Raw genomic sequence first — 24948 nt, 5'->3', positions numbered from 1 at the left:
GGAAAAAGAAATGGAAAGTATGTTGTAAGTTGTTGTCTTACTTAATTTGATGTATTATGTGACTGGAAAAGTTGTCTGGTTTATCAAAAATAAAGATTTGGTAACAAGTATAACATTTATTTCTCTATCCCTCTATTGGTCAATATCTATTTATCCATCTGTCTATCTATCTATCTATATATTGTAAGGTTGAAATTGTAATTGGGGTAGGCATGAGAAGAATAGTGGTTATGGTCTTTGTTCAGTGTAAGGTTGGAGGCATATACATTCAGATGTATTTCTAAATTATGTAGGCTATTGTCCCTGCCACTTTCTATCAGTTCTATCATATATTTTCTCTTCCTATTCTTTAATTAATGTATATTTGATTTCAGTAATGATACTTTGGCCATGAATAATAAAAAAAAAAATCCTAATCACAATTACTCAATTTATTTTTAGTCCAGGCAAAGTAGCATTTTACGACAGACTAATTGTAAAAAAAAAAAAAAATAATCACCATAGATAATTTCTATGAGGTGCGCAGAACAACATACTAAAACTCCTAAGAAATCCTAGTTGAGGAAATATGTTAATTTATCATCAATCCGAGTTGTGTCAATAAGGCCAGGCAACAATAACAGAAAATTTTGAAAAAAACAACCCCTGAAATTCATACATTTTATATCATACTATAATGCAATGTATTAGGCCTATATATTTATAGAATAGCAAAGTAGGCTTAATCAATATACAAGACTTAACCACGTAGATATATAAAGGCTATCATGATCATTTTGCCAAAAATGAACCATGTATTTGTTTAGTTTATAATACGTTTTATTTTTAACTTAAACAAATACAACATATAACATTCAAAACTCATCGGCTTAGACTGCATTTGAAGAAAAATAAACACAACAGTTTTCTGTAGCCTTGTGCGAACTTATTCAATAGAATTAGACTTCTAGAATGTTATTTCCAGTGCAAAAAATATATATATTTTTAATTTTAGTAGTTTTTCTTATCATAGCCTACAAATGCAAAACACATTTTACTCGATTTACTGAAGCCTGTAAAACGCATTTTGCACATTGAGCGTCTGGCTCGCTCATAGGCTGTGACGGCAACTGCACATCCAATGGCGCGGGCGCCTCAGACGTGCGACCAATGAGCCAACTCCACGTCATTACACGTCAGAGCCCGCAAAGGGTGTGTCAAGACCAAGTCCCCGAATTTGCCATTATAGCAGCGGGTCTTCGTTCATTCATCATAGTCTGTCAGACATATATATTAGAAGCTATGCGTCTGTCATGGATTTGTACTGAATTGATTCTTAAAAATACGGAACAAAGTGCGTTCCGTATCAGTTCAACACGGAACAAGCCTTTTATGTGTCAAATACGGAACGATTCCGTATTATACGGAACGATTCCGTATTACACGGAACGGTTGGCCCTAGTCTCATCCAACTTAATAGTTAATAGCTGCAGGTTGTGGCATCAATTATTGACACTGTTAGATGATGGATAGCTGGCAGCATACAATTCAAGCGAGTGTTTAAATGGTCGGTCAAAGTGTAAAATTAAGCTTACAATGGTGTCATTTTCATGAATGTGAGCCTGCAATTCTCAGCGCTTTAACGGCATCAGCTAAAGCTAAGATAAGGTGACCAGATGTCCGAGACCAAAACCGGGGATATAATCCCAAAATTTTGGAAAAAACGGGGACATGTTTAGTTTGACTGTCAATCTGATTAAAATACATACAATGTTATCTTCAAAAAACAGGGACAGGTAACTTTAGTTTTTCTGTATTTTCCCGGAGGCAACCAAAAACGGGGACTGTCCCCTGAAACCGGGGACGTCTGGACATCCTAAGCGAAAACTACCTTTTAAAATTCAGTAGGCCTATATTAGCGCAAATATGTGCCATTAAAAAGTTGATTCGGTTATCCTAATTGGGTCTATTCTGTGCTACTCATATGCTATTTGTATAGCGCAGTAGCGCCATAGCAGATGCGGCTTTAACACTTTGTGGTGCGCAAAAAAACAGCCTGTAACTGCTATCTACAAAGCAAACAGCATTTCACAGTAATAGACAGTAAATTAGAATAAACACATACAAATAGATTTACATAATAAACACATAGAATAAACACATAAAAACTTACGTGTGGTAGCCTAGCTGGTCAGGTAAATCTGCGTTGACAGTTGGTTTGATGATAGCCTATCTATTTTTTTTCTTTTCTTTTTTTGGCGCTTCTGGCTGAAGTCCGTAGGACGGATGTGGACCGTATCTGCAAGACGACAGTCAAGCGAGACCCAACGTTCACTTGGCGCTGTCGTGAAACGGACCTAAAACGGAGCTCAAACGACTGTGCTGCAACGGCCTTATAGCATCACAAAATGTTGCTGTATAGTTTTTAAACACTAATAATATTGCTCAGCTTAATGACAATGCATTTATCATGCTCTAGATAAAAAAAAATATGCAGACAACCATGTTGTCTTGAAAATGTTTATTCCAATCCACGGAGTTCTTCACACAGTTTGAGAAAAGTATTTCGGATGTGGTCCACATCAGGTAGTATCTGTCAAAACAGTGTTGGATCAAATCCGTTTTGCAGATATGGGCCAGAGCAGTTTGTAGCCCTTTTTTAAATGCAGTCGGCTCAGATATGCATCACAGATTCGGGCCACACCAGTATAGCCTGTGAAAACAGTATCGGCTCAGATTCATATTGCTGATCTGGACCAAATCAGTGTCAGACACATGTCTTTCGGTTACCTATGGGAAAAGTGATCTGGGCCAGATCTGCAAAATGGTAAAAATACTGAACTGATGGCAGTTAGAATGTTTAAGCTGAAACTTATATCTGGCACGGATCTGGTTCACAATCAGAAAACGTCTCTAAGATAGAAACGGAGGCAAGAGGCTTAAAACGGATCCGGGCCAAATGTAATTGCTATCTGGGCAGACTCGCGCATCGTCCATGTCTGTAGTTTTTTAACACTTTTCACTCGTGTTTGTAGTTCTAACCGAATCCTCGTCCAACGCGCGATGGATTGTGGGCAATATTAGCCGTTATCGCCGCCGGCGAGAGCGGCAAAATTCGCTCTCGCCGCCCTGCCAGCGACGCCGTGGAAAGATTCGTGGACGCTCTGATGCTCTGACGTAGATCGAACGCGTGGTCTTTTTTACAACTGTATTTAAAGGGGCCACAAAGCAAACAAGCATGTCGATCGTTATTTTTGCAGAAATGTGATCGATGGAAAAAAACTTAACAATTATAGTGACATGTTTGCTAATGAAATAAACAAATTAAAAGCCATTTGTGTGGTGTGGCTTTTGTGTTCATGGTTAAGTGCTATTATAATTTGCATTCCCGCTGAAAAACAAGCGTTCTAGCGCGAAAATATTGCCTATAAATACTAGTGTTGCGCGCCTTATCAAATTCAAATGATCAACCTCCTCAATTTTGCTTGGGAACTAATGTGGTCGGAACCAAAGTTTACAGGACTGCGTTCTCTGGACTCCTCTCAAACGGAGCACCTCTATATTCCGATTGGTTGCCGCCGAACCGCGTCATAGGCTCTATGCCAAGGGGGTAATCCATCAGCCGGAAGTTGAAGCTGCCCCCGGGGGCCGCCATTGTAGCTGGCTATCACCTGCTGTTAGCATCCCATTGACTCCCATTCATTTTGGCGTCACTTTGACAGTCCAAAGACTCCATTTGTCCATTATTTATTTCTAAAGAAACACGACAATGTATAAAAGGCTCCATTACTTTGTATCTTACGTTATGGCCCCGTAGAAGCCATTCTTGTAAAAATAGGCTAAAAATTGCGTCATAACCACGCGACTTTATGTCGCACAATAGAGACATTACCGTATAGACAGGAGGAGAAGCTCGCAGGCAATCTTTTACTGTCTAAAGTCAGCCCATGGCATAGATAGAGTCCATAAAAGCAACGCGACAAAATATTTCAACAACGTTTTTGACAAAATAATTAATCAGAATACTTACCAAAAGTTGCTGCAGGTCGCGGTTGGGTGACTGTCTACGGGTGATTAAGATTTGTCTTGGCACAGCTACTAGAAGATTTACAACTCCCAGTCAGGTTGCTCACGTGACATCTACGTCATCAAGCTCAGTTTGAGCCTGCGCAGAACGCTTGGCTATCAGGAAGTGAGTACCCATGTTTGGCTTCAACTCTCTCCGTTGAAATCAACGGGGTCGCTCTGTCCATTTCTTTTACTGTCTATGCTCTATGCACGTCGTAGTTCCGGGTTCGCGTGTACTAGGCTATCAACTTCCGGTTCAACTTCCTGTTTATACACAGACAGATATGGCTCTCTTTTATAGTCGTTGTCTTCAGGACTTACCTCGTCTGACGGTAAATGATGTAGACCGACTGGTAAAAAAATCATGTGCTGCTCCCAACAGCAAGCGGGAAAAAGGATTTAAAATGTACATCGGCAGCTATATCGACAACTATGAGGGTAAGTAACTACGTAATTACTATATTAACCCCTCAGGTTGTGTTCGGGTCATTTCGATCCGGAGAAAATTTCAATTATTTAATGTTATCGCATTGGACTGAAACTTAGTGACTTTGTTCACAGAGGGTAACGTTATAAGTACTTCTCAAATGTTTTTGAGAAAAATTGAAATGAAATGAAAATTTGACAATTTTCGTAGGGGAGAGCGGGGCACAAGGTAACGTGGGGCTAGTTGTAACAAACTTGTTTTAAATACTTCCACACATGCCAGCATGACGAAACCTCTTTTACTGTCTATGGACGAAACTTAGTGTATTTACTAGTTGCCATATCAACACTATTTAGAGAAAAAGAATGCGCCAAAATTCAGAAATCTTTGTAAGATATCACTGAACATTTATTTAACCATTGCAAAATTATTTTTCTTACTAATGTTAATTTTTCATCTCTATTTTTTGTTTATTTAAATTTAGACAAATCTGATACATTAAAAAATGCCATTATTTTATTTGAAAAAGTTAATAATTGTATTTTATTGAGAAAATATTTTGGTTTGACTTGTATATATTTTTTATTTGATCAGATAACATTTTAAGCTGTCATATGGTCATGTTACAATGTGCCCCACCTATGGGGCATGTTGTCACATTTCACTTCCATTCTTTCAGGGTATATCAAGAAAAAAGTAAACACTATTAATAAAACAAAACCACATAATTGTACTAGACGTGGGAAATTAATGTGGGGAAAAATAAATACTTGAAAGTCAAAAAGCGTTACGTTGTGCCTCGCTCTCTCCTACTTTTTTGGGTGGGGGGGGGTTTATCACCTTGTTACACTTGTGGTGTTCCCGGTCAAAAATGACCGGCCTACAAAAAATTGCTTATAAATCACTTGTTATGCTATATTATCACCCAATATTGGATTCAATCTTTTTGTCAACTTGTTCTCTTTTAATTAGGACTGGTTTTAGATTTGTTTTTGCCTCTAAATAATCATAGGCCTCATTTATCTGAGAGTAGGCATCTCATTTTTTTAGTAATATATATATAATTTTTATTTTTTACAAATTGTGAAATTTTTTACTAAATAAAACAGTTTCAAAATGTATTTTCATCTTTCTCCCTAACAGTGTCAATGAAAGACAAGGTGACAGGAGAGGTCAGCGTGAGGGCAGTCTGCCATAGATCCATGAGGAAAAATGAAAAGCCACACGAATTGAGAGTAGGGTGACTAAGGTCAATGTTAGGGTAATGGGTAGGCCTGCTGATAAGTTGCCCATATCATCTGATAAGTAACATTATCTAAATGTATATGGCTTAGTCTCTGTCTACTGTCTATGGACGTGAATGGGTAGGCCTACATTTTAACATATGTGCCTCTCATCTAGAATACACTGTATGCTTTTATTAGTTATATTTTCCTCTTGTTAACAGTTTAGCTCTTGAGAGGTATTTGTCATCTAAGCTTCTATTTCTCCCTAGATGGTGTTAAAACATTCAAAACCGGTCATTTTGGCGAGCACCCACTGCTCCTTTGTGGCGGGGTGTGCCTTATGCAACCATTTGGTTGCACTACTGTATCAAACAGTGCACTTCTCACAATTAAGCATCCCTGCTGTACCCCCAGTGCACAGTTGCACAGACACTGAGCAGATCTGGCATAAACCAAGGACCTTGGTAAGTCATCTGTCTGTCATGTGAATTGCACATGTAGCTATTGTGATGCCATGTCAAAATGTGTCTTTGCTGTCAGGGTGTTAGGCCAGGTCCGGTGGGAGACATGGAGGTCCGCAAACCCCAGAATTCAACCGCTGTTTGTGTGAGGTGAGATTACATTACCTTTAGTTTATGTGTTTAATCTGTACGCTGCAGTTTTTTATAAACGTTTTTTTCACTTTAACTTTTTCAGAAGTTCTCTCTACAAAGCACTGGACGGGGAAATGCCAGATCTAGCCACATTGAGAGTGACAGAGGTATATAAGGACTTTCCCCCTTTGCTTGCACCTCTAGTGACCACCATGGGCATGTCAGCAGAAGTCTCATTAGTTCAGTCAGCTTTTGGGGCTGTCCAGGCAGGGAGTGTGCTGTCATTTCAGCTAAAACCACCAGAAATGCGGGAAATCATCAACATCCCAGACGCCCCTGCCCAACCTTCTATTCCCGTCCAAAGCTATAGGCTTGAGCCAACCACATGCTCTTATGTGTTATCAGAGGAGGAACATGTATATATGAAATCGCTACAGGTGTCATTCGACATGGCCCACAGGGTTGAAGCTGCAACACAGGAACAGAGCTCATGCCAGGAATGGCATCGACTGAGAAAGATGCGAGTCACATCTACACGCTTTCACGAGGCATGCCATGTTCGCTGTCATACATCTGCTGAAAATCTGGCACACAGAATTTTGAGGGGGACTGTCATGACAAAGGACATGAGAAGAGGAATCGATATGGAGCCAGTTGCCGTGACAGAGTACTGCAGTTTAAAAAATGTGAATTATTCACCCTGCGGGTTCATTATACACCCTGATGCTCCATGGCTGGGATGCTCTCCCGATGGAGTCGTTTTCGATCCTTCTGACAACCCACCATTTGGCCTGCTGGAAATAAAATGCCCCAACATCCAGAGTTATGTTGACTGTCCCTACCTCAAAATGTCAGATGGTGCTTTGCAGCTTAGGAGGCAGCACAAGTATTACTGGCAAGAGCAAGGTCAGATCCTCCTAACAGGTTTCGAGTGGTGTGATTTTGTAGTATGTGCGCAGGAGGACATGCTTGTTGAGCGTATATACAAAAATATTGATGTAATGCGCACCATTAGAGACCGAGCAGATCTGTTTTTTTTTTACCACTACATACTGAAGTGTTTGCGTGTTTAAGTCATTTTTAGATAACAGTGAAGTATTTCTCAATTTCTACAATTGTACAAATGTTGCTTTATTTAATGACTGTGTTTTAAGTGTTACAGTGTGGCCACGTACCACTGGTGGTCCATTCAATTATTGAAATTATTATATACAGCATTATTTTTATTTTATTTATTTACACTATAAACAATATTTACATATATACACAATATACTATATATATATATATATATATATATATATATATATATATACACACACACACTATATTTATACAATATATATACCTATCTTATATTACATTACACGTACATATATACTAAATATTTAGATTTGTATAGTTAATAAATAAATATGTAATATGTTATGCATTATGAAATTATAATAAAAAATGTTTAAGGAAACACTTTCTTAGTTTTGTCTGTTGATCAGATTAATGAATACAGAAGAGAGTGTGATATCCATAGTTTTTACAAAAGTATATGTAGAATATTTACAGGTGACAAACCGTAGCACATTAATGGGATAGTTAGCCCAAAAATGAAAATTCTGTCAGTATTTACTCACCCTCATGTTGTTCCAACCCCGTAAGACCTTCGTTCATCTTCAGAACACGAATTGAACGAAGGACTTACGGGGTTGAACAACATGAGGGTGAGTAAATGCTGACAGAATTTTCATTTTTGGGTGAACTATCCCTTTAACAAGGATGAGGGTTTTTAGACTCAGTGGCTCCATGCCTTGACAAGTGGTCCACATTGGTAGTTCACAAGCAAACATGCCACTGTAAACAGTTGGTTTATGCTACCAGAAATGGACAAGGGGATGACTGCGTCAAACAACTTGTGCTCCTTCACTCGACGGATAAGACGTTCAACGTGTACCCTGAGCCTGGCCACAGACTGAGTGTGTGTCACTTCATGAGGTAACATTTGTTTTTCCTTGGTCAGGAAAACAGGCCGGTGAATTTTGCATGGCACAAGGCTGTCAATTAAGAAGCCCTTATCCACCATGATGGCCATGCCAGGGGTAAGAAGGTTAATGATCCCTGACTGTTTGAACAATTCCCGGTCACTAATAGACCCTGCATAGAGTCCAGACACAAATGTTATTGCACCATGAGGTGCCATTCCTATTAAAGCCTTGAATGTGCAGTGAGACTTATAGTTTGAAAAAACCTCACTTTGTAATAGCAAAGAGGAAGGTGTTTGGCAGCGGATCTCAGTACAATCCAGGATAACCTGTGTGTCTCGGAAAAGATGAAATTCCTCTGGCAGATGGGCTCGTACTCTCTCTTTCGGCATCCAAATGCACACTGACCCCAGGACAAAGTACAGGAAGTTGGCCCAGGTTGTTATGATGCGGCTCACAGTGGCCTGATGTACATGGAAGCGATGACCAAGGTCCTTTTGCTTGAGGCCCAAAGCAAGATGCATCATGAACAGGAAGAACTCATCTATTGCAGGAAGTGCACGAGTGTTTCCAGCCTCCTTGGTGACTTTGGAGTTGGTGACACGAATCATTCTGTGCATTGCTGGTTCAATCAGTTCCCAGAAGGCCATCAGGTGGTTATAGGTTGCAAATCTGTCAAGAAAGAAAAGTGCATTGGTTCTCACATGGCATAAAATACTTACACTTTGGTTTATAGTATAGTATATTAATTTCCAGTTTAGGAAATAAGAATCCTGAACTACAAGTAACTGATACAAAAATCTTGTAATACAACATGAGTCATGAAAATTATGGAATTCGGTATGCATGATTAAACTAACTCTGATTGCTGTTGATGACAAAAGCTGCTATTCATACTTATAATTATGTTGGCCAATGTTGTTGTTATTATTTTGGTCTGTGTAGCCAACTTTTACGTGCAGCTAGCTTATACAACTCCAATAATATTTAATAACAACGTGGACTAGTGTTTTCAGGACAATGGCAACGCTATTACAAATGCTTATCACAGGCAATATAATTTTACCTTGTATAAAAGCGTATGTCCTCATCGGACCCAGCAAATCTCTGGAGACCAAAGCGAAGTGTGATCTTGGTCTGGTCCAACTGCTTCCGTAGATCTTCTATCTCCCTTGTCAACTCCTCATTTTCATGCAATACCATGTCCACAGCTGAAGCTTCGGGAACTGAACAATAATCGTGTCCAGTCCTCTCCACGTCAAAGTCCATATCTTGCTCTACGTCCGAGTCAGGATCAGTGGGCAGCGGTCTCTCTCGCCGTTCCCAAACACTCGACCTCGGCGGCTGCACTTGGTAACGGTTCCACTCAAACAATGTAGGGAAAGCACCTTTTTTCAGACGTCTCAGTCTAGTCCCTTCCAAAAAGTCATCGGGTTTGAAATGAACGCTACACACCTTTGTGTTTTTGTTGACTTTGAAGTCATCCCTCCTGGGGCCTGTACCATGAAGCCGGTTTAGGTGGCTAGCCAGCTATGTTTCAGCTTAGTTTCCGCCAACTCTGGGTTTTAGGTACTATGAAAGCAGCTCGGCTTTAATCGGTGTTCGTTGCCATGGTATCTTACGCTGCACGGCTAGCCTGCTCCGGGGCAGGTTAAGTTCTGGATTCGAGAGCTCAGACTGAAGTTTGACCAATCAGCTGTGAGCCAAGAAACATATAGGTGACGTAACTGATTCCCAGTGTCTGTTCTCTGTTGCAATGGCTTCACCTTTTCTCCAAAATCCCGTGGACATCTCCGCGCAAATTGTTAGACGAGCACTTTGTAGAGAAAGAGTTTTTAGGGACAGACAAAATCCCTTTGACTTTCCTGATATTTACTTGTATGAAAGATACAGATTTTCCGCGGAAGGAATGTCTTATCTTTGCGAACTTCTTGAGCCGCACATAACAAATGTGACTCGTCGAAGCCATGCACTTACTGTACCGCAAATGGTATGTATTGCGTTGCGGTTTTTTGCAAGTGGTACATACTTGTATGCGGTCGGTGATGCAGAGAATCTAGGGAAAAACACGGTCTGTCGAACAATTCGCAAGGTGGTCCTCGCTCTGCAGGGGTACATAAATAGCTTCATTGTGTTCCCTGGACATATATCCACCATGTCCATAAAAGAGGGCTTTTATAAAATTGGCGGTAAGATATATTGATAGGGTGACATCACATGAACAAATGTAGCCTTTCACACAAATTTTTTTTCTTCAAAAAAAAAAAAAATTCACACTTAGAAATCTATTGTACAATAGTCTGCAGTAGCTACCTGTTAAGAAATGTTTTAAATATATATGTTTAATTCCTATGATAGGATTCCCTAGAGTCATAGGAGCAATAGACTGCACACATGTTGCAATCTCCACAGCTCTAGGAGAACATGAGGCAGATTATGTGAACAGAAAGTCCTTTCACAGCCTTAATGTTCAGGTAGGGCTACTATACCCTATGTGAAATTATTTTTATTTGCATTGAGATCAATCTTTAAATAAATAGTAACTAACAGATAGGACAATGATTTACTGTACATTTCATCTGCAGATGACTTGTGATCATGAATGCATGATCACAAGCTTGGATTCCAAATGGCCTGGCTCAGTGCATGACTCACGCATTTTCCGTGAGTCTATTTTGTGTCAGCGCTTTGAGGAAGGCAAGTTAAATTTGGTACAGTACACTTTACATTTTTTATTTTAATGGCAAAACTTACAAATTTTTCCCCTTTTCTGTTCTATGACAGGGCTTTTTGATGGCCTGTTGGTAGGAGATAGAGGTTATGCATGCCAGAGGTTTTTGCTAACGCCCTATCCTGACCCCCAGACAGGGCCACAAAACCGCTTCGATGTGGCCCTCAGATAGTGGCTGCATGTGCCATTCTGCATAATATAGCCACTATCAGAAAGGAGCGAGAACCACCACAAAACCAGCTTCTCCCTGATGAAATTGACCCCATCACACTTGACCACCCAGCTGGGGCAGCTGTCAGAGATGCGATCACAACACAATATTTTACTTAATAAAAGCACACTGACACTGCAGATAGGACTCAAACTGTTTTATTGGTCATGTGGCTAGGGAGGAAGAAAGAGAGCAAGAAAATTACATTAATAGACATTCATAGTGTTCATACTAAAGCGTTACTTGTTTAAAAAAAAGTTCACAAACGGAGATCTGTTTTTTCCAGCTGTTTGATCTCCAATTTAATTTTTTTAATTTGGAGCCTCCTCAGCTCACAGTCTAGCTCCTTTAGCTCACAGTCTAGTTCTAGGCTCCTTTTATAAAGGGCCCTGACTGAGTCTGTTTCCACCTGAAACAATTCCACCACAAACATGATCATTACAAGTTTTCTGGAGGTTGATCAAATCACAAAAAGTGGCATGACTATCTACAAACATAGGACTGACTGTAATTTATGTCAAGGGTTTAAAGCATTACCTTGTTCACATTCCTTCTGTAGCCCATTGAGGTAGAGGCTTCAGTTTCTGGGGCAGGTTGTGAAAAATCCTACAATAAAAGAGATGTGTAAGGGCCAGTCACTTAATTATGACATTCAAATGTGTGCCGTAATAAAAAGCCCAGTGCATTCACCTCAGCAACTGTCTCAGAACACACAGACAGAGTGTCTTCATCATTTGGTTCACCCATAATAAAAGGCAAATATAAAGCATAACTGTTATAAAGCAGGCTATGTTCATGGTGTTCTGTCTGCTACATATACTGACCTCTGTGTGGGAGACTGTGTGCATGTGTGCTGGCTTCAACAGGGACACTGTATTTCCCTCTACTGCAGAACAGAGTCAGCCAAATTTAACCCTTTTTAAAACATCAGTAATGCATTGCACACACATACCCAGTGTCACTTGCTTCGAGGAGCCAGCACCAGGGTCAGACTGTACAGCACTTGCAATGCCATCCATAATCGGCCGTCCCTTATTATTACTCAGCGCCAACTCCTCGGCCACAGTGTAATTTTGAGGAGGTGGCCCTCCCCCAGTTTTCCTGATTTCACATTTTTTTCTGTTTGCTGCAAACAAGTTTTTATGAATAAATGTTCACAAAAATAATAAAAGGTTGTGGTAAATACTCACCACTTTGAATTATATTTTTATATTTTGTCTTGATCTGCTGCCAAGAACGTTTGGAGTTGGGGTTGCATCTAAAAATATATGAATATCAATCTTTCTTAGGAATAGCCTATACATTCACATTTTACATACATCTACACACACGTATGTATAGTATGCATGCATGCATGTATATCAACACGAATACACACATGTTTATTTTAGCATTTAATACATTTTTAATATGATTACATCATTTTACATTAATTGTTTAACTTACGCACTAACGCAATCAGCAATCTTCCTCCAAGAATCTTCTCTTGCTTTGGCAGCAGATACAGTGTTACTGCGTGCTTGAAAAACACTTTTATATTCTTCATATTTTTGAATAATTATCTCTTGCTCCTGCGCGGAAAAATATATAGCTCTCGCTCTATCCATTTCGAACGCGATTGGTTGTTCAGTGCCGACGTCACTCTTTTATGTGCACGTTCTCGTGGATTAATCATAAGTTAAGATCAAAGCCTGAGTTGACAGAGAAAGTTGATGAGCTGCGTCATGGTACCAATAAAGCCTGATTGCATCGGTTCGGTTTTGTCAACTCAAAACTAATCCTGTAACCCCGAGTTTGTTCAGCTACCTTCATGGTACAGGCCCCTGATCTTAAAGGCATACTCCACCAGTTTTTCTTATTAAACTATGTTATTCCCTTAACTAAGACGAGTTGATACATACCTCTCTCGTCTCATTTCGTGCACTATATCGCTCTGTATTGCCGCAAAACTATGTTAGCACTTAGCTTAGCCTATGCATTAAATATGGGCCAAGCAGAGAAGCGACCAAACACTTCCACGTTTTCCCTATGTAAACACAGTTACTCGAGTAGTGTAACTTGACCTGGGCTGGTGACACAAAATAAACCGTTGCGCTTTTCTAAGCGTTTAAAATTGATGACTATATTGTATGGCGGAATACCATAACAAGTGCTTTTGAGCACTTCGACTTGGCGCAATAATATCTTCACTCGTGAAAAGTCCTCTTACCGGCTCCCGCTTCCTCTCGTTGTATTGACGGAAATGTCAGAGGGAGAGGAAGCGGGAGCCGGTAAGAGGACTTTTCACGAAACTGTTAGCCCAGTAGAGAGTGTAGTCGGAAACACGTCACAATCCCCGCTGCATAGAGCCAGCGCCGCCGCTCCCACCACGCGCATCACGCACTGTGCGTAGGGCACCAAGTGCTGAGGGGGGCACCAAAAATAGCCTAATGAAAAATCAATCATCATATCATAGTCATAATAATTATAGTGCCGATATTATTTCATTATAGAAATATTATTAGGCACTTTTTAGGGATGTATATAACAAGACAGGCGGAACAAGAGTATTTAATTGCTCTAGAAAGTAACGATGGTGCCGCCGCCGCCTCAGTGTTCCGTTGGATTGCGCGTTAAAAAGTTAAAGTTAAACCGGCAAAAATAAACGTTTTTTTTTTTCCCAGGGGCGGGGGGCACCATAAAGGAATTATGCTTAGGGCACCAAAATGTCTAGCAGCGGTACTGCATAGAGCCTATTGCTTATTACCATAAAGTTGACCTGACTTCAACTCTCCTCGCCGCTCTCACCGTCCAAGACGCGCCGCGCCGCGCCGCTCTCGCCGGAGCTCGCCGCCGGCTCTCATTGACAATGAATGACTTCCGGCCACTTTGACGCTCTCGCCGGCGGCGGTGTGAACGCACAGTTAGAGTGTGCATCGATCTGCACTTCGGATTCTGACCGGAAATAGTAGACCATCCGGGTATCTTTGGAACACTCATTTCAAAATACTACGATTTGGGACGTACTAATTCTATTTTCGAATACTATTTAGGACGGATAGTATGCGAATTGGGACCCAGCATATATCTCCTCCCTCTCTGGTTCCACTCACAACTCCCCAGGTGGTGGAGCATTTTTACATTTTCAACTTGAACATCCAAATCACACAAAATGAATAAAGTAGCCTACAACCTTAACTTTAAATGCATCCTTATTTGTAACAGAATAGCATTTAAACACGTTCTATTTTATAACATTCAATATCATATTTTTTTATAACATACTGCATTTAAGTTACCCGTGGGAAGTGAAAAAGCTATCATCAATGTTATCAATGAAAGCAAAAGTAAGCATGACTTGCACTTTCTTTTGTTGACAGTTTTAGAGGAGGAGCTACGCTTCGAAAGTGCGGAACATTTCAGAAACTAGTATTTCAACATTAAACACCAGAGTGCAGATTCTTTATTTTCGTGGCTTAATTTCTTCGCTTAACGGCAGACAATAGAAACCCACAATGTCCAAAAAAGTGGCTGTAGTTACAGGGGCAAATAAGGGCATCGGACTGGCAATTGTTAAAGGGCTGTCCAAGGCAGGTTTCAAAGGAGATATTCTCCTCACCGCACGGAATGAGAAACTGGGACAAGAGGCTATTGCTGGACTGCAAGCGGAGGGGTGCAAAAACGTAATCTTCCATCAACTTGATGTTTGTGACCAAGGAAGCTCTCTAAAACTCAAGAAGTTTCTGGAGGAAAAGTACGGCGGCCTGGATGTTCTTATCAACAACGCGGGAATTGCCTTCAAACGTTAGTTTTGAATGTTCTGCTTTCAACGCAGACCTACGTAAATCTTTAAGCCTTAATGCTCTGTCAAAAAGAGTGTCAAAGAACAATTAAAACATTCTACATTATATTATATTATATTATATTATATTATATTATATTATATTATTCAGTGTTGGGTATTTTTAAGTTAAGTTCAAAAGTAATTACATAGCTACTAATTACATCCTCAGCAGTGTAATTAGATTACTGTACTTAGTAGGCTACTCTCTCTACAAAGGTATTGCATTACTTATTACTAATAATTAGCCTATTTTCTAAATATCGAAACACAATATCACAAACACATATCAACACAATTCTATACTGACCAATACAAGGAGACATGAAACTGCTCTTTTAATTCTTTCAACATAAATAAAATTGCATACATTTTACTTGAACTGACCAACGTATTTAAAGAGAGAAGGTTACATTAAAAACGTACATTTAAACATCAGACATTAAATGTATCTGTTAAATCCACTATTGTTTTATATAGAATTGTTCTAAACAGTAATTATTGAAATTACATTAGAAGTAACTGTAATTAAATTACAGAAAAATTAAGAGTAATCCCTTACTTTACTTTTAATGGGAAAGTATTAATTACTGGTAATGCATTACACCCAACACTGATTATATTATATTATATTAATTATATTATTATCGGTCCATACAGAATTCTGTGCTAAAATCTTCACTCTATTCTGTTCATTTAGGGCACGTTTACACATAAATCGTTTTGTTTTTGTTTTTTGCATTCCACAGTGCTGCTTTTTTATATATTTTTTATGTAAACATGCATTTCAAAATGTGTCTCTAGACCCTTGCTGCTTTTTTTTTTTTTTTAACATTCTGCATCCATTTACATCCATTTGAAATTCTCTTATTTTATCTAGATTCAGCAACAGAGCCATTTGGAGAACAGGCTGAAGTGTCCATGCGCACCAACTTCTGGGGAACACTGTGGGTGTGTCATGCTCTTCTGCCGATACTTCGACCCAATGCTCGAGTGGCCAATGTGTCCAGCTTTGTTAGCAAGAAATCCCTTGACCAGTGCAATCCTGAACTACAGGCAAAGTGTGTGAATCGATTTTTATAATAAGTGATAAGGTAAAGTAAACAGCAAATCAAGTATTTTTTGTTTTATGTTTTGGACAGATTCAGAAATAAAGATTTGTCAGAGGAGGAGTTGTGCCTGCTGATGGGAGAGTTTGTTCATGCTGCACAGACAGGGGATCATACGGCTCAGGGCTGGCCAAACACTGCCTATGGTACCACCAAGGTAACAAACATCCTTATTTGTCCCTGGCTGCATCCGAAATAAAAAATAAAAAAAAGCTGCCTCCATAGACAGCATACGGAGGAAGAAAGGTAACAAGGCATGTCCGAATCCAGTGGTCATGTTATGATCCTGTGTACATGAGAATACCTTCATCTGATTGATTTCCTTTGCTGTCTATGATATCCCACAATGCTGCACATTCCATTCCATGATAATTGAGCTCAAAAATAAAAAATAGTATCTGAAAGTTGCATTTGGTGGTCAGTTCGTGTATACATGTATGGTTCTGACCAACTTTTTCCACCTTTGGTGGCATTTAGCGAGAAATTAATATTGTAGTAATATATATATATATATATATATATACAGTATATATATATATAAATTCACTTAGTTATCTCCAAAGTTCCCTTGATTTTGTTGTAGATCATTAAACCATTATGCTGCTTGCAAAGTCATTTGCTGATAGGGCAGTCCCAGCAAGGCAACAATTCAGCTGCCTAAGCTTTCGGATGCAGCCCCTAACATACCAAGAGCGTGATTTGCTAGGTTGTGTATTTTAGCAATAAGCAAGCCCAGACAAAAATCTGTCTGAAAAGGAATTGTTTTTATTTTCTGTCTTTTTTTTAGATTGGTGTGACTGTGCTATCAAAGATCCAGGCTCGAGTTCTCAGCGAGACGAGGCCAGGTGATGGTATCCTCCTGAATGCTTGCTGTCCAGGATGGGTGCGGACTGACATGGCTGGACAAAATGCTACCAAGAGTCCAGAGGAAGGAGCAGAAACTCCTGTGTATCTGGCCATGCTGCCTGAAGGAGCCAAAGAGCCGCATGGACAGCTAGTGTGGGACAAGACTGTACAGGAATGGTAGACTGAAGAAATCAGGCATCATCGGTTCATTCCATCTAAAAAAATAATGTCATGATTACATCTGACTTTTCCAAAATATACTGTAAAATTTGACTTCAACTACTGTACATGAAATTACATTTTAGAAAGCTCTGATATGTACTTGGCACAGTTTTCTTGAAAGTAAATTGTATGGTTTATGAGTTCTCCATATCAGATGTTCAGTATCTTTTCAGTTTCTTGGGTTATTTCGTTAATCTCACTAAGATAAATAGAAGATAAACAGATTTTGGCCTCAAATCCTTCTCCCACAGAACAGATTTTATTATCTGCACAAACTGAAATCTCTGTATACATTCCTATTTTATCAAGCTAAATTAATATTTAGTTTGCCAAAATATTTGTCAACATGAGATCTTGAATTGTAAGTAACAATTAAAATGATTGGTTGTCAGCTTGACTGCATTCACATTCTTCATGCACAAAGGTTATTTTTGCTGAGGTCATGTGCTTGTTTTAGGATACTTAAAGCATTCATTAGAGAAATATTAACTGTATTATACAAGATTGACTTTTGTGCCCTGCAATTCATACACAATCATACCTGCCTTATCACTCACTATTACATGAAGTAGAATAACCCTGATATTATCCAAGTTTTTATTGGCTTTTGAGAAAACAAAACCATCATAAAACAATCTGTAAAACAATCCAACTTATAAACTGGTAATATTTGGTGGTATCTTAACCTTATTGGCCAATAGAAAGCAGTTTTCATTGCAGTGGATTAATTATATCTGTGCCAGCTAAAGATGAAAGTTTATGAGTGGATTAAAAGTGATAAAACAGTGTAATCAACTTCCCACCCTCAGTTTCAATAAACAGGAAACCATCTTGTTTGGATCATGATCACAATATTACGACACTGAAGTCAAGCAAAAGCAAGAATCTCTTATTTCATTCACTACTTTCATTTTAAATAAAAAGATAAATGTTTACTTGCTTATTTACTTTGTCACACCCTGTAACTGGATAGCAGGCTAGACAAGCACTTTTAAAACTGTTCTGAATCGTAGGGAAAGTATGGTAGATGTGTAACCAGTAGAGGACGCCAAAGATTTACATTGTGTAAATGAATTAACATGAGAGCTGGAAAAGCCTGCAACACAATTCATTGCCAGTCGAATAATTATACTGAAAACTCAGATATCCTAAATACCTTTCATCAATAAAAATCTAATAACTTTTCCAAAATATATCAGTATTCATTTTCTATTAATTTGTCAAAAGTGCAAGTAACACTAATTTATCTTCACCCCAGTTGTGTCACTAGATGGCAGCATAGGACACAAATCTAAAGAATCCCTACACTCGATTCATTCATGCCTCTCTTCTGTTGTATTCACATGGTTGAATATTTATATTAATTTGAATTAAAGTATGCTGTTTCCATGTTTAAAATATTATTTTTTTTTTTTATTAATTCTGTTTTTAATTTTTTTAATTTTATTTACACATTTACTTGTTACTGTAATCAGGAGCATGTTTGTGAGTTTTTGAGGCCAAGGAGCCCCATGGATAGATCATGGATACATATAAATAATTTTATATAGATTTATCCATGATCTATCCATGGCGCTCCTTGGCCTCAAAAGCTCACAAACATGCTCCTGATTACAGTAACAACTAAATGTGTACATACAAATAATAATGATATATATATATTACCAACCTTAAAACCTGTAGCTGTAGTTTTCCTTTTTTGGCAAATAATTTTGTCAAAAAAAAAAAAACCTTTACCAAGTTTAGTGTTTGATTCTGCTCTAATATTTAAAAACAATATAAAACATTTTTCTCATATTTTAATGATTTAATCAAACTTGCATGGTCATTAAATACACAAATTCCCTCCGTACATTTGGCCACTACTGTGCAGGTTATTATTTTCTCACCTAACAAACAAGATAAATAATTGTAGTTAACTAACTATTATCTATTATATTTTTAGTAAGATCACTCAATAAAATGCTGTGTACATACCACTTTTAATTCACTTCCTTTATAAAATCCAACAACAAAAGCCTTGCCAGCTCTGAAGCCACAACAAAATAGCTGGCAGGAAATTGCCTTTCCTGAACACCTGTAACAAATATGGAGACGGGGAAAACAGCTCAACATACATTAAAAACATTGAAGGGTGATCACAATTATACAGCAATAAAGTTACACCAACAGCTCTGGCTCTAAAAAACGTAATTGTACTACATTTTAGCAACATTGCTTCGTTTTGGAGCTAATGATATTAAAGCAATGTTTTAATTAAAAAATAAAAATAAGTTTTAAAATAATGAAAAAATAATTATATAAAAATAAAAAGATGGTTTTTTTTCGCTGCCAACAACATAACTAAGCATAGATTGAGTCCAGGCATCAGAACAATGAGTTAAAGCAATGCTTATTGTTGACCTGGAAGTACAGAATCATATGAAAACAGAGCTGAGAGAAATATCATTTTCCACTTTATTCAGTCCGTACAGTAAACACATGTCCAACAGTTTTCATTTGGAAAACTTTATTCAGATGTTTCTGAAAAAAAGAGACAGGTGTTTTAATGTTAAATAAAACAATTTAAAACCTACACCTGAACTGTGGTGAAAATGTTCAGTCATAATATGATTTATCTGCTAAATAATATTAAACATGTTGGGCATCTTTATATCAAACAACGAATATGTCCACTTCTATGACAACGTGTACAGCATGTAGAATGTTATTCAACACATAAATGTACAGTACAAAACAAGCAATACTACTGATACAGTGGAGACAAGTAAAACAAAAAGGACAAGTTGACAAAAAAAGGAAAAAAGAACAGGAATAAAATAGTTGCCCTCAGAAAATACTTGGCCTCAAGATCAGGACCAAACGGAAGCGACACTTTCAGCAACACTTGCATGTCTTCACAATCATATTTGACAGCTGTTCTACCTGAGAAAAGTTACATTAAGCATTAATTAGATTAAGTTTCTGTTGAGCACTGATAATGAAAGTGATAAAAAATCAATGCTGACCTTATGTAGTCGCCCCACATAGTAAAGGATGGTCAGTGGCTCTAGAACCTGAGGAACGCAGCAGGGTTGAGCAGATGCACCAGGATTATGATGCCTATACAGTGCAAGAACCTGTAGGCAAACAAAATCGGACCATATCAGACACACCATTTCTAAACGGTCCAGGTATATGAAACATCTGTAAGTCCTGATTGGTACCTGTGAGTACTTGTTTTCGGAAGTCCAGACGTAAGAGCAAGAGCCAGTGCAATAGTTAGCATTGTAGCCAGAAGGTTCATGTATCCACTTCCAGCCCAGGTCTTTGCGGAAGTCAATGTACAGGCTCCTCACACAGCAGCCCTCAGACTTTCTGCATTAAGCATGAAGGTGACATACTGTGAGACTTTTGATATAATACATAAACATTATATATAAAAGGATAGTCAGTTTTCTTTCATGCTGAATCATAAAAGGCTCACTCGGCACAAACTGCATCAGTTTGCCGTTTTCGGCGAGATTTTGATGGGCTGTGGCCGTCAGCAGGAAGAGACATTACCAAAATGTGGGGCTTTGGCTCTTGTTCTGCTAAGGTGGCTTTGTCACCTCTTGATGAAAAAGATAAACCTGCATACACAAATAGAAATATTAGCTTGTCCTTTCAACCTCAAGACATACAGGATTTGAATTTTAACTCACAAACCTGCTATTTTGAATTGAAAATCCTCATTTTTACAATTACAGGCCACCTTCAACTGAAATCCTTGCTCCGCCTCTATGAATCACATTTTAGAGAAAAAGTTTAATTTGTTACGCATACATTTCATTTAATGTAATAAAAACTTCTTTACAAACAACAGTGTCTGTGTTTTCAGTAATATAAATAGAAAAATTGTCAACATCAAACTTAAAAATCTATCAAATTAAAATGTAACTGCAAAAAGAACTACACCAGAAAGGGTAACAGGTTTAGAATGTGACATGTTTGCAAATTTTGGTTTGTAGCTGTGTTAAATTCAGGTTATTTATGTACTAATCGAAGATATATTAATATTTTGAATTAGCTTTTATTTTTATGCTCAGTTCTAATTTTATTTTTATTAGGAGTTCAAGCACGAAGTGCTGAAAACCTATTGTAATTGCTATTTGAAAAAAAAATTCCGCTAAACCGAATCATGCAGCCCAAACCGTAAGGCCTAGAGACATGAAACTCGGTCAGATGGTAGGCCACACTTTTGGGGAGAACCTGTCAGAGTATGACCCCGATTGGCCCATAGGTGGCACTACAGCAACCAAAAGTACTAAATTGCTCATAACTGGTCCTAGCCTCAAGCTTTTTACACCACTGTGATCCTTGGCTCAAGACGGACAAAATGTATATCTCCAATGTCGATTTAGGCAAGAAAAATTTTCCGCTATGTCGAATTTTGTCCAAAACCTACTTTTGCGAACTAGTCCCTGGTTTTCACCCGATCGGAACCAGACCAGTCTAGGACAATTCTCTGGACTCTCTAGATATATAATTATCAAAAAAAAAGTTGAACTTTGCTTTTTGGTTCGCTATAACCGGGTCATTTAGAAAATGGGCGTGGCAAAACAAACTCAAAAGCCTGTAAATCCTAAATAACAACTCAGAACTTCACAAAAATAGGTGAGCATATGTGACACAAAATGGTGAAGAAGCATGCAAAATTTTATAGAGATTGGACCATAGGTGGCGCTATAACTGTTAAAAAGCTTTAAAACCATACATTTCCTATGGTAAATTGACTGTATTGGCTGTAAATGGTCTTTTCCATCTAATTTGTCAGTGGTTAAATTAATGCTAAATAAAACTTAATGTCTTTTGATGCTTTTGTGCTTAACGGCCTTAAAGGCCTTAACTGCTTGAACACCGCTAAATGCTGCTTGCAGCTTTAATTTATTTTTAAAGTTTCAGTAATTTTGTTATGTGCTTTTGTCATTTTCATTAATTTTTGTTTTATATATTATGTTTCTATTTAGCTTCAATTTCTTTTTATTTTAGTTGTTTTGTTTATTTTAGTTATCTGCCAAGGCAACACTTCTAATATTTGTTTTATATGAAGTAAATATTAAGTTTTCCAGAAATATTTCAATATTTATATTTCAGCTTTATTTCAATTACCAATTATTTTTACATTTTAGTTTTAGTTCAGTACCAACACCACTTTGTTACACCACTTATTAATTAACTAATTTCAAATAAATAAAATAGTGTTTTCATATATCTTAACTCATATGCAGTCAATTCAATTGGAATGTCACAATTTTAAGGATTTTTGTTTTGTGTGTGAAGGGATCACAAATCACGTGGTAACAGTTTTGCGTGCAAAATGTGGGACACCTTAATTCTTAACGTTATTAAATTTAGTAAATTAAAAAGGGTTTTTTGTTTGTTTGTTTTTTTTACATTTTTAGACTATTTTAGTGGGGGATTTTTTTTTTTTTAGACTGCCAAGATTAATACAGTCGAGAGGGTCTTTTGATGTGTTTTGCTAAATGAGCTACTTTTCATGTTAGATAATAGTTTCTGCCAAACACATGGGATTTATAGCTCTAAAATACAGCAAAGTGTACTGTAGCTTGTGGAAGGGAGCACTGATTCTCACCCGTGTTCTGCAGCCAGTCCTTTAAGGTCGATGTCACATCAAACGACACCCACTTGCCAGACATTTGATTGGAAATGAAGCGTGAATTCAGGTAGCGAGCCTTTTCCATAGTGTTCTGGTACAGCTCCAATCTCTGCTCTGAATTAGGCATGTTAGGCTCCTTGATACGCAAACGGAGCTCCGCCTGGGAGAGCATGGGGCTCGAACCCAATTTGTGCTTTATATCTGTGATGTTGAACCATATCAACATTTCTGGGTTATCCTTCACTGGTGATAAGAAAGACAGCAAAACTGATTGGAAATATGTCTAGAAATAAGCATGTATGTTTTATATTTTACAAGACATTGTATGAATGGAGGGCCAAAAGAAAAGTAGAGAACAAAGGATGTGTTATGAGAAAGACAACGGGGCTCTATATGTACCAATAAAATAACCATCCTGTACAACTGATATGTTGGTACTTTATAAAAGTAATCCGTTTACAAAATGCAATCAAAAGGTAATGCTCACTGAAATTAATCATAATACAATATATAGAATAATAAATCAAGGGATTTTGGAGCTGAGTGATAGCCTACTTTTTTTTAAAATCTAAAAATAAAAAAAACATATCAATGACCACAAATAAATAAATATGTATTTTTGTGAAAAGCATGGGAAACCTCAAAACGAGTGACTGTTAGTATTGTCTTTGCAACCAACACATATAATAGTCCAAATATGGATTTAAGAGACAATAATAGATCAAGGGATGATTGGATCTGAGTGATACTGTAGTTTACCATGAAACATTAAATCCAAGATATGAGTCACTTAAAATAAGCATTCTCTTAGCAGCCTTCCTTCCTGTTTGTGGTCAGATAATTTGCGCACACCCTCAGCTCTCTGAGGAAATTGGCAGGCACATAGCATCTTAGGCTCTAACACTAAGAAAGGCAATGTAATAATCATTCAATAATCAACAGGCTAGACAATAGAGAAAGGACAGACCCACTCACTCGGTTTCATTGTGAACTTGTGAACCTCTTTAGCATAGTATCCCTCCTCATTAGGATCGTCTATAGGCTGGTGTACAGGATCTGCCGCCTGCTCCTGGTTTAGCTCTACAGTGCTGTTATACACTGAGATCAGTTCTGCTGGGATGTTTTCTAACTCCTTTTCCTCATCTACTTCTGGTTCCTTAGGCAGACGTAGCTTGCTGAGTATCTGTCCTCTAATGGCTTCAATGCGCTTTCTCTTTATCAGTTCCAGGTCTAAAGGATTGCATGTTGACAATGCTTTGCTATAGTACACAAATCCCAGCAGGCATTGCAATACTAGAAATAAGCTCTCCGGTCTCATGGTCAGCGTTGCTGGAATTTATCTTCAGTCTTTGAGTGTGGCAATGGATGGTTACAGGATGGTTACAGGGTCTCGAGCACTTCTGGATATAGTTCTATCGTCACTTTAGCATTGCTACAGCATAAGCTGGTGTTGTCTTCTTCACTTCAAACCCAACGGCCTGAATCAGAAACCAAACATTACTGAGATGTGGAGGCTGGCACAACACACAATGGATCTGGAAAAAACAAACAAAACTCACCAACGAAGTCAGAGGTCCAATGAACGTACGCAATATATCTCCTCACAAGCCACCATGCTTAATTTACAGTACATAGTTTCCACTCGATAATCTCAACGGTTTCTTGTGTCCCGCTCAACAGGAAAAAAAAACAAACGCACGTATTTGAGCTTCAAAGTAATATCAGTTATTTTCGCGTGCCATCCTCTTGTTCTGAACAGTTTGCTCTCAACTCAAGGAATGACAAAAGAGGAAAAGGAAGCAGCACAGTTTAACCAAATGACACAACACTTCCTTTTCAGCACAGTAGTTTCCCCTGAAGAGTTACCCCGCACTATGGACAATATGCGAGGCAAAGTGTTTAGTTCAACTCATGATGGCATTCACATGCCTGGAGTCAGCTGGTTATTGCTATCCACTCAACAAAGAATTAAACATTTAGAATGAAACACGATGTTATGAATTCTTTCCTTAATTAAACAAGAATTCAGGAAAGATCCTTAACAACCTACCTGTACTACATTAAAACCTTCTTAGGCCTGTTCACACCAAGAACGAGAACTATAA

At 38.2% G+C, this 24948-nt stretch overlaps 4 protein-coding genes and 1 long non-coding RNA gene across 5 annotated transcripts; 2 read left to right on the top strand and 3 right to left on the bottom strand.

Moving 5' to 3' along the window:
* The first annotated feature begins 5833 nt into the window (after positions 1-5833).
* On the top strand, positions 5834-7482 carry LOC143740699 (uncharacterized). The gene is made up of 3 exons (XM_077232695.1): positions 5834-6164; positions 6241-6311; positions 6397-7482. The coding sequence occupies exons 1-3, from the start codon at positions 5970-5972 to the stop codon at positions 7364-7366; spliced, it is 1236 nt and encodes a 411-aa protein (XP_077088810.1). The 5' UTR covers positions 5834-5969; the 3' UTR covers positions 7367-7482.
* A 571-nt stretch (positions 7483-8053) lies between these two features.
* LOC143740698 (uncharacterized) lies at positions 8054-9672 on the bottom strand. The gene is made up of 2 exons (XM_077232694.1): positions 9333-9672; positions 8054-8938 (listed from the first exon to the last, which is right to left on the bottom strand). Exons 1-2 carry the CDS (start codon positions 9533-9535, stop codon positions 8080-8082), a joined length of 1062 nt encoding a protein of 353 aa, XP_077088809.1. The 5' UTR covers positions 9536-9672; the 3' UTR covers positions 8054-8079.
* Positions 9673-11350: 1678 nt separating this feature from the next.
* LOC143740697 (uncharacterized) lies at positions 11351-11954 on the bottom strand. Its single transcript, XR_013204878.1, has 4 exons — positions 11899-11954; positions 11746-11814; positions 11476-11617; positions 11351-11381 (listed from the first exon to the last, which is right to left on the bottom strand). It is a non-coding gene; the product is annotated as an uncharacterized LOC143740697 (long non-coding RNA).
* Positions 11955-14547: 2593 nt separating this feature from the next.
* On the top strand, positions 14548-17596 carry cbr1l (carbonyl reductase 1-like). Its single transcript, XM_077233013.1, has 4 exons — positions 14548-14991; positions 15909-16089; positions 16171-16294; positions 16925-17596. The coding sequence occupies exons 1-4, from the start codon at positions 14703-14705 to the stop codon at positions 17162-17164; spliced, it is 834 nt and encodes a 277-aa protein (XP_077089128.1). The 5' UTR covers positions 14548-14702; the 3' UTR covers positions 17165-17596.
* Positions 17597-19639: 2043 nt separating this feature from the next.
* Positions 19640-24793, bottom strand: tgfb1b (transforming growth factor, beta 1b). The gene is made up of 8 exons (XM_077233012.1): positions 24403-24793; positions 23819-24321; positions 22820-23086; positions 20893-20964; positions 20672-20816; positions 20412-20562; positions 20214-20324; positions 19640-20130 (listed from the first exon to the last, which is right to left on the bottom strand). Exons 2-8 carry the CDS (start codon positions 24159-24161, stop codon positions 20083-20085), a joined length of 1137 nt encoding a protein of 378 aa, XP_077089127.1. The 5' UTR covers positions 24162-24321; positions 24403-24793; the 3' UTR covers positions 19640-20082.
* Positions 24794-24948: the final 155 nt, after the last annotated feature.

This window comes from Siphateles boraxobius, unplaced genomic scaffold, assembly GCF_051911475.1.
Source record: "Siphateles boraxobius isolate OS27281-9 unplaced genomic scaffold, OSU_SipBor_1 18, whole genome shotgun sequence".
In the NCBI taxonomy this organism is placed as follows: Eukaryota; Metazoa; Chordata; class Actinopteri; order Cypriniformes; family Leuciscidae; genus Siphateles; species Siphateles boraxobius.
The sequence above is the reverse complement of the archived record's forward strand: the minus strand, read 5'-3'. Positions and strand labels throughout refer to the sequence as shown.